At 44.5% G+C, this 9696-nt stretch overlaps 1 protein-coding gene across 1 annotated transcript in view; it reads right to left on the reverse strand.

The window, feature by feature from the left end:
- Positions 1–387: 387 nt before the first annotated feature.
- The window catches only part of LOC103608995 (lisH domain-containing protein ARMC9-like), a gene marked incomplete at its 5' end in the record, with an annotated part of 39825 nt that continues 30516 nt past the window's right edge, over positions 388–9696 (reverse strand). Inside the window, 3 exons of the mRNA XM_008593379.1 lie at positions 388–558; positions 883–938; positions 5894–5984. Of these exons, the coding sequence (XP_008591601.1) occupies positions 388–558; positions 883–938; positions 5894–5984 (318 nt within the window). The remainder of the gene's footprint in view (positions 559–882; positions 939–5893; positions 5985–9696) is intronic.

Here is a 9696-nt window from a genome sequence, read left to right on the forward strand (position 1 = left end):
AGGAGTAATTGCTACCCCCAAAATAGAAGGATGGCAAGTCATATACTACCACAGAGAACTAAAGAGGACAACGTGTCTGTTCTTTCTAGGTCTCTGAAGGAAGAGCAATTAACTTCTGAACCTTTAAGCTCTAACACACCAGGCAAGCAGGTTTTGGCTGAGGAAACCCGTGCCAAAAGAATGCAAATAACGAGTAAAGCAGTTGATTCTGCCAGCTCTGGACCAGACCCAAGACCCTCACCCCAGAGATTCTCACCATGAGCCGACACGCCCAACATTCCCTTCCCAGGCGAAGACAGGTGAAGCCCATGCCCCTTCAAAGCAAAAGACTCAGGCTGAAGATCTGTTATCCTTCAACTTCCCCCAGAACCCTAACGCTGTGCAATGCTACATCTGGGCTGTTTGCAGCGAGCCCACTGCAGGTGTGATACGGTCCTCAAACAGCACCTCCAGTCTTCCCAGCCCTGTACCCTCCTGTAGTTCCTTCCATCCCCCAGTCTGGGCTGCTCTTGTGATGTGCTTTGAGCAGAACGTAGCAGAAGTGACGGTCTGAGACTTCTGAGCCCAGAGAGGATTGGAAGCTTTCGCTTTTTCCCTCTCAGAGCCCAGTGCCAACCTACAAGGAGGTCCAGGCTAGACTACTGAATGACGGGGGCCACCTGGAGAGAGGCCTGGCAGGCTGAGAGGCCAGCCTGGACACTGAAAGCAGCCACGTGAGAGAGACCCAAGTGAGACCGGCAGAACCACCACCCACAGAACTGCGAGAGATGATGTAGCAGGAATTACAAATCTCCATTTGTGAACTAACTTTTCAAGGCAAGAAAGAGACTCAGAATAGTCTGACAGGAGTTTTTCATGTGGTGTCAAGAGCCTCCAACTTACTTCATCGTCTTCCTCTTCATCATCATCAGATTCAAGGACACCGTCCACGAGCTCTTCTATAAAGAAAAAAATCAATAAATAACTGTGAACACAGCGGGAGCTTGGCCAACAAAATCCTTCAGCCACTGAGAGCCCTGTAAACACTGCAGTGAGAGTTAGGTTACATCAGAGTAACCAGCTGCTAACCATTCCTACCCGTAACCGTTTCAGCCACAGCTGATGTCAGCCTAAGAAATTCTAAATAAATCTCTTCATTTTTATCAGAGCACATTTATAGTAACATGGGAAAAATTAAAAGCCAACATATAAATTGAGGGGTATGTGGGGAAGGACAGTCACACACGTTATTTAACTTAATCCTTACAAAGATTTTGTTGACTATAATCCCCCATTTTACAGGTAACCAGTGGAGGCATAGAGAGAATAAGGGACTTGTTTATGGTCACACTCCCAGTAAGTGGCAGCATCGAGTCTACTTCTCAACCCCATGATTTTCCATGGGGTCTGGGTGGTGGTCACGGAGGAGGGTTCCTGGAGGCTCTGTGCTTCATTGCTAAACCTTTAGAAAATTTACGAAGGAGCAAGAAGTTAGAAGCACAATGGACTCAGACAAAGAATGAGCCCCTGTTTTCTCATCTGTAAAACGCGGATCATACCACCTACTTCTTAAGGTTGTTGGGAGGACTTCAGTACCCCAGAACGATGCACAGCGGGCGTTACAAAGATGTTGAACACTTTCTCCTCCACGAAGCCATCCCTGGTCCCCTAGCTAAGCAGTCTTCTCTCCCTCCTCTGCACACACTCAGCGTTTCATCTAGAGCTCCTGACAGTCCCCTCCACTTCCGGACGATCGCTCTTTTCTAATGAACGGATGGCTGCTGACTTGTCTGGGTATCTTTCTCATCCACTGTATGGAACTGTACTGGAGAGTGAGTCCCTGGGGACAAAGCACCTGACTGACTCATCCCCACATCCCTAATGCATCTTCCCTACTATCACTCATTTCTTGAATGAATGACATGAAGGTAAAGAAAGCCTGAAAAAAGAAGATAGGAAGTCAAACAGGAAGAAAGAGAAAAGGATGAAACGAAGGCCACACTTCAAGAAATTGCCCAGCTCACTTATAAAGGTTGCAGGCAGATGCCCAAAGTTTGATCAAACACCAAACCACTTCCTAGGAGGGAACATGTAGAAATGCCAGGACATCCCATGCCTTCGACACAGCCCTCATTCTAAAGGGAAGGACTCCACTACTTTGCTGGACCGAGGCCAGCACTGTGCGAGGGCATGTACGCCTCCATGCCCACCATGGCTGCACCAGTGGCATGGAATGCTGTCTAGTCCAGAAAGCTACTTTACAGACAAGAGGATGTTATATCATTTTGCATTTCGGCTGAAGTTTAATCACCTAACTTCTAGTCCCCACTCGTGAACAGCTCACTCCATTCTACCTTTAGGAAGTGCCTTTCAAAGTGGTGGTGCTGTGGGTACTCTCCAATTATAAACCTCTCACTTTCAGATACAGAAATGCCCACTTTTTAGAATCTTGGCCATTTCATGTGGCCACAGACAGTCCAGCCACACTCCTCTTTCCCTGCCCTCCCCTGCCCAGGTCCAATCCCCCTGACTCCCTAATCTCTTCACCTGTCACTCAGACTCATCCCACTACCCAGAATAATCCAGTCCTGTGAACTGAAGTACCTTATAGACCTTAGCTCCTCCTCTCTGGGATGACCATCTCCCATCCCATTCCCTGAGGTGGGGCATACCCATAAGGTGCCCTCATTCCAATAATTAATATGGCATGGCACTGGAGTGGCCAGTGTCCTTCACTTCCTAAGGGCCCAGCTGGGGAACCTGCTGTGCCTTGCTCCTGCCCAGTGACCTGGCTGGTGCCTCTGTCTTCTCTTCAGTGACTGGCTAGTATCTGCTGGTTGTCCTTACTGAGGGCTGCAGTTGTGGCCCGGGGCCGAGCCAGGGGACAAACCTCCCCACTGTGGCTGCTGGCAGCTCAGTTCACTTGTGTCACCAGGCTGGAATTTTCCTTTAACCTTCACCAGAGTAGTCTTTCTTCACCTGTGGAGTTAGTTTCCCAATATACCTGAACTTCGTACTTGAAGACCTTAAAGCTTTATCGGAATGGAAGACTGCAATCAGGCTTGCATGTATGAAAACCCACATACGTGTTTTTATATTCACTAAAATAAAACAAGCCAATACTCTAAATAAAAATGGCGGCAATGCCATTTCACATATCTTAAACTAGTAAACTAGCAACAATTCACACTCTGCTACAAATTTTCACTTGAGGATGAAGACTGGGATGGAAACTCTAGCCTCTCTTCTCCTACGTTTCCTTTTGATTTGAGGCTGGTGGTACATGTCCTAAATATGTGCGTGTGTGCAGTCCTCCATCCAAATGTTCAGACTTTTGAATTGTTTCAAAGTAGCAGACTTCTTTTCTTTTTTTTTTTTCTTTTTTGTCTTTTTTCGTGATCGGTAACGGGATCGCAACCCTCGGTGTCGCGTCTGCACCGCGCTCAACCAGTGAACAGACTGGTCTCTATATGGGATCCGAACCCTCAGCGGGAGCGCTGCCACACTCCCAAGTGCCGCACTCTACCGAGTGCGCCACCGGGCCGGCCCAAAGTAGCAGACTTCTGGGTAATCGTCTCTGGGGTCCTGCCACTGTCCTATGGATATGGAATAACTTAGGTATTTGAGAAGACAAAAGACATATTTTAGGCACTCTTTATTTAAATAGGAATTCACTGAGCTGAGTATTTCCAGAATACCCATAGTTATAAAGCTTTAGCTCTGCCCATGGTAAGTTTTTGCAAAGCACATCCCTTACAAAAGTGTAAAATGTCTCCTCTCTTATCACACTCCAGCATGCTGTCCAAGGGCCAAGTTTATGTAAGAGAAAGAGACGTTTTTGGGGCCAGAGAGCAAAGGGGCCTGCATCCTGCTTCTTGGCTGCCAAAGAGGAGGAAAGACTGACAAGGAAATGGATGTGGGTGTGGCTCAACAGTCAAACACACAGGCAGCCTTGAAGAAGATTCCTAACACAAATGTGACCCTAAAGCTGCAGATCACTATAGAGTACGCAAGCAACAACTACCCCTCCCTTTCTCTGCACCCCACCCCCCACCCCTGCCGGCCACACAGCGCCCTACCCAGAGAAGGTAGGGGAGCAAGCTCAGCCAGGACTGAAGTTAAGGTTTTATTTCATTTTATTCTTTTTAATATACCAGAATGGGGGCTCAGAGTCAGAAATGAAATTGTTGCAGAAAATAAAGTTCTACTCAAAGCAACATAACTAGCTATAAAAAAGAAAAAGAAAAGCAAGTTCTTTTTTTTTTAAAAGATGACTGGTAAGGGGATCTCAACCCTTGGCTTGGTGTTGTCAGCACCACGCTCAGCCAGTGAGCCAACCGGCCATCCCTATATAGGATCCGAACTCATGGCCTTAGTGTTATCAGCACTGCACTCTCCCGAGTGAGCCACGGGCCAGCCCAAAAAGCAAGTTCTATTATTCTTTGCCCACCTGAATTTGGGATGAATTATACTTGCTTCATAAAAACCAAAGGGGAGGATGTTTAAATGGAAAGGGGCAAAGACTGCAAGGCTCCTGGGCTGCTCTCCCCAGCTGCCTCCTCTTAACCAGAAGCCCCTGAAAACACTTCTCTTCTGAGCCCTGGCAGTGATGCTCTGCCTTGGCTGCACATTGGAGTCACCTGGGGGCTTTAAAAGCTCCTCTCCCCCCAGAGATTTTGATTTAATCAGTGTGGGGTTCTGCCTTGAGGATTTAAAAATCTCCCCAGGTGACTGCCCTGTGCAGCGCAGGCTGTGAACCAGGAGCTAGAGGAAAGGACACCTGTGGGCTTCTGCCATTTCGCTTTTGCTTAGCCCTTGGTCAATCAAGTGGCTGACTTGTGAGTAGAGATCAGGAGATTCATGTTTTACCTTTTGCTTGCCCTGGCAGTGATGCTCTGCCTTGGCTGCACATTGGAGTCACCTGGGGGCTTTAAAAGCTCCTCTCCCTCCAGAGATTTTGATTTAATCAGTGTGGGGTTCTGCCTTGAGGATTTAAAAATCTCCCCAGGTGACTGCCCTGTGCAGCGCAGGCTGTGAACCAGGAGCTAGAGGAAAGGACACCTGTGGGCTTCTGCCATTTCGCTTTTGCTTAGCCCTTGGTCAATCAAGTGGCTGACTTGTGAGTAGAGATCAGGAGATTCATGTTTTACCTTTTGCTCATGTACTGAATAGGACTTGTGCACTTGGACTTGCAGTGATGTGGGCGGCTGGGTGTTATGGAAGAGCACGTAGAGAGACATAAGTGACAACCTGGGCCCCTGCATGCCTGCAGTGCCAGGTGCTTCTGGCATGTGAATGGTGTTGGGAGTCCACAGAGAGCGCCAAGAGCTTCCCCACCACCCCTGTGCCATCCAAAGCTTCCCTAGCCCGCCTCTCCTGGTGATTATGGGATGTGGGTTGTTATAGTATTGGAGGAAGCTGATAGAAAGGGGATTAATTGCCTCCATCCCTGCTGCCAGTTGGCAACATAAATTTATCTGGAGTGAATGAATAAATGTGGAAGGATGATGGCATCTTCTAAAGGCTGCTATAAAGACTGGCATCTGTTTTCATTATTTAATCCCCAGGGACCTTGGGGAAGCCACCCTTATTAAATGGGGCAAAATTTAGGTGGGGAAAGGGAAGGGCTGCGTAAAGATAAACTACAAGGATAGGGAAGGGTTGTTGAAATTGCTTTTAAATCCTTTTTACTGACTATATGCCTAGGGTATGATAAGAGATTGTTAATCTTCGGACAATCTGGCCTTGACTACCTGATTGAACTTTTGTTAGTTCACTTGGGTCTCCCCCACTCCTTAAAGTCCTCTTTGAAAGAATTCTAAGGTATGACAAGCCCATCTGCGAAGGCATATATATCTTTCTGGCACATGTGAACGATTAAAAGATAGATCGTGGGTTCTTGCATTAAACTGACCGGAATTAAGCTGCTTGATGATAAATTCTATCTGGCGGATCATCTCAGCATTGCCTTCCTTGATGAAGCAGCGTAGGATGTCTTCCATTCCCTAGAAACATTGGAGAGAGTAACAGTTAACATTTCGGCGTTTGGGGGGAAACTACTTTTCAATGGGGTAGTTTTACCTAATCCAAAAAAAACCAAACAAACTGGGGGAAGGGGAGAGGATACGTACAATAAAAATCCTCTGCTTAGTACCAAACATTCTTTTTGTTATTTTTATAATTCACAGTGAAATTATTTTCTTCTTGGTTGACTATGACAATTATAACAGATTTAGCAAAAGAACTACTATAGAATTCTACTGCAAAGTATTGCCTTTAGTTTTAATGACACGTTGTTTTCAGAGGTAGTTTGTTACCTGTATTTTTTCTAAGTTTATTTACTGCCCTCTGGATTTTAGGACCAAAAATGACCTTTGAAAAGTGGAACCATACATTTAGAGAAGTAAATAAACAAACAGAACCCCTATTTTTTTTTTTTGGCAGTTGGCTGGTATGGGGATCTGGACACTTGACCTTGGTGTTATGAACCTCTCTTTAAACAGCTATCATTCTTTGTTTGTCAAAAGAATTATAAAATTACTACATTATGCATTATTTTCCTTATTATAGTATACCGTCACCAGAACTTTCAATATTAGCTGACAGAATCCTAGGGAAGTGTAGAGGTAAAATACTGACTTAAGCACAGTGTCTAGTGCCCCTCCTCCTCTTTCCTTGCAGGACTTGAATAAGTGTGTACGTCTGGAGCTCATGAGGCCTTCTTGCCACCATGAGGGGAAAGTGTGTCTAAGAATGAGCCCCATACAGAGGAAGCAGAGGCCAGAGGTGCTGGCAGAAAAATAGATCTAGTGACATGTGAATCCTGATCAAACGGTACCTGAAGCTTCCACTGAACTTTCTAGTTACGTAAGCCAGTAAATTCCCTTTTTTATGTAGGCCAGTTTAGAATAACTCGAACTGAATCAAAAAAGTGCCAAGTGCAACTTTGAACATGTTGAGTTCTCATGATCCAAAGCAGAGCATTACCCTCTAGACAGGTTAAATCAGGATTCTAATTTGGACTGTAATCCTAGTTTCCCCGTGAATTTAATGTGTGACCTTACTCAAATTACTTAACTTCTCCCAGCCTGTTTCCTCAACTATAAAATGAGGATGACAACTTGAGTTGACATGAGATTTTTAAAAGACAAAGTATGTAATTGAGTTATTGGTTATATAGATATATACCTTAGTCAAGATGCATTGAACTGTTTATAAATTATACCTTAAAAATGGGCCGGCCCAGAAAATATAAATATTTTTGAAGATTATAATATATATTGCCAAATTGCTTTCCAAAATGCTGTATCAATTTATAATCCTCTCAGTAAAATTTCCCCATTGATTTTGAAGGGCCCATACCTAATGGGTGCTGTGGAATGCAGTAAACAGGTTGAGTACCTGTCATGGACGATTGCTCTAATTGTGGCTGATGAGTACCTCTTAAACAGCTTCTCTAAGTTGTGTTGCTTTCCCAAGGCAGCAGCCAGAATAGGAGCATTCCTAGCCTCCCTTGCAGCTAGGGCACAGGCACACACCCTTAATTCTGCCAAGCAAATGCATCCATGTGAGACTTTGATTCGGAAGTGGGCAATGTGAAGAACCAGGCACATGGATACACAGCTTTTTGGTGGTAGACACCCAGCCCTCTGGAAGAGTGGAGACAGAGCTTCTGGCACTGAGGCCTTGAGCTGTGGGCCCCAGAGTCACTGGTGGCATCACTGGAGCAGCTCCATGTAGTGTTTCGGCATTCCTCTGGGCTGGTGGCTTCTAAGCTCGGCTTCCTGGCTCTCCCAGACATTCCAGGAGCATTCATTCATTCATTCATTTATTTATTTACTTGTGTATTTGTGTATTTATGTATCATAGAGCAGATGCTTCTTCTGTCACTCTGAAATGGGCTTTGAGGAGAGAGACATCCTCTTCTTTATCTCTGGTGGTGACTCTCCTTGTGTCAATGCACTCCAGTGGCTGGTGGACCATCTGCATGGNAGGCCAGAGGTGCTGGCAGAAAAATAGATCTAGTGACATGTGAATCCTGATCAAACGGTACGTGAAGCTTCCACTGAACTTTCTAGTTACATAAGCCAGTAAATTCCCTTTTTTATGTAGGCCAGTTTAGAATAACTCAAACTGAATCAAAAAAGTGCCAAGTGCAACTTTGAACATGTTGAGTTCTCATGATCCAAAGCAGAGCATTACCCTCTAGACAGGTTAAATCAGGATTCTAATTTGGACTGTAATCCTAGTTTCCCCGTGAATTTAATGTGTGACCTTACTCAAATTACTTAACTTCTCCCAGCCTGTTTCCTCAACTATAAAATGAGGATGACAACTTGAGTTGACATGAGATTTTTAAAAGACAAAGTATGTAATTGAGTTATTGGTTATATAGATATATACCTTAGTCAAGATGCATTGAACTGTTTATAAATTATACCTTAAAAAATAGCATCTAGTCCAATGGCTGGTACGTAGTAGATGTTCAACAAATGGTCAAGATTGTGCTTGCCATGTCTGGTATGGGCTTGTGGCTCAGAAGAGAGATCTGGTGACTGAGGCCAAGGGAGTAAATAAGATTCCCCAGTGACAGCAGAGAAGGGCAAAGGATTAGGACAGAACCTTAGAGAACAACAAAACTTAACTGGGAGGCAGAGACAGGCAAGCCTACAGAGGAGACCATGAAGGAGTAGTCTGGAAGGGAGGAAGAACTCTGGAAAGGTGTCCCTGAGTCAAGGGAGGAGCATTTCAAAGAAGGCCAGCAGTGCCCAGGCTCCTGTGGGACCAGTCAGACACCTAACTTGTCTCACCAAAGGGACAGTCATGAACCAATGACTGCCTTACCCCTTCATTGCCAGGAGAGCTGAATTTATGTCTTTCTATCTCATAAACTATTCTCTTCCCTATTCTCCGTCCACACTCAAGGTAAGGGTCAGGGGAAGGAGAACATTATCAAGTGAAAGGAATGTGATAAACCCTCAGAATCAGTGTCAATGTCCTGAACATTTTACCAGTGAAATGAGATAAATTATTCATCCAGGCTCTCTTCTATGTCTTCTTCCATGATGTTACTTTTGCAAGCAATTATCTGCTAATAAATTTAAAAGCTCCCCTCCCCCAGAGATTCTGATTTAATTGGTGACATGATCATTTTCAAATGACATATGATCGTTTTCATATGTCAATAAAAACCTTGCAAACAAAATTTAATAACTATAATAATGGTAGCAGCTAACATCTCTCAGTGCTTACTGTGTCAAGTGCTATTCTAGATATTCGCAAACAAAATTTAATAACTATAATAATAATGGTAGCAGCTAACATCTCTCAGTGCTTACTGTGTCAAGTGCTATTCTAGATATTTTACACATATTAGCTCCTTTAATTCTCACAGTCCTATGAGTTTGGTACTATAGTAATCCCCATTTTACAGATGGAAAAAGGCTATACTGAAGGGTTAAGTCACTAGCCCAACCATATACGACTGGGAAGTGGCAGAGCAAGAGTCAAACACAGCCTCAGGCTTGGCAGCTCCCACTCTTAAGGCTTCACACTCCTGCCTCTCTTCTGACTTAATCATTCCTCTAATGTTGGGCATTTAGGTGTTTCCTGTTTTCCACTATGATCAATAATGCTATAATGAACATTTTGATTCATAAATTTTCATTCATGTTTTATATGGAGCCCCAGAAGTAGAACTACTGGGCAGAAAATATA

The sequence above is a fragment of the Galeopterus variegatus genome, unplaced genomic scaffold, assembly GCF_000696425.1.
Source record: "Galeopterus variegatus unplaced genomic scaffold, G_variegatus-3.0.2 Scaffold9061, whole genome shotgun sequence".
In the NCBI taxonomy this organism is placed as follows: Eukaryota; Metazoa; Chordata; class Mammalia; order Dermoptera; family Cynocephalidae; genus Galeopterus; species Galeopterus variegatus.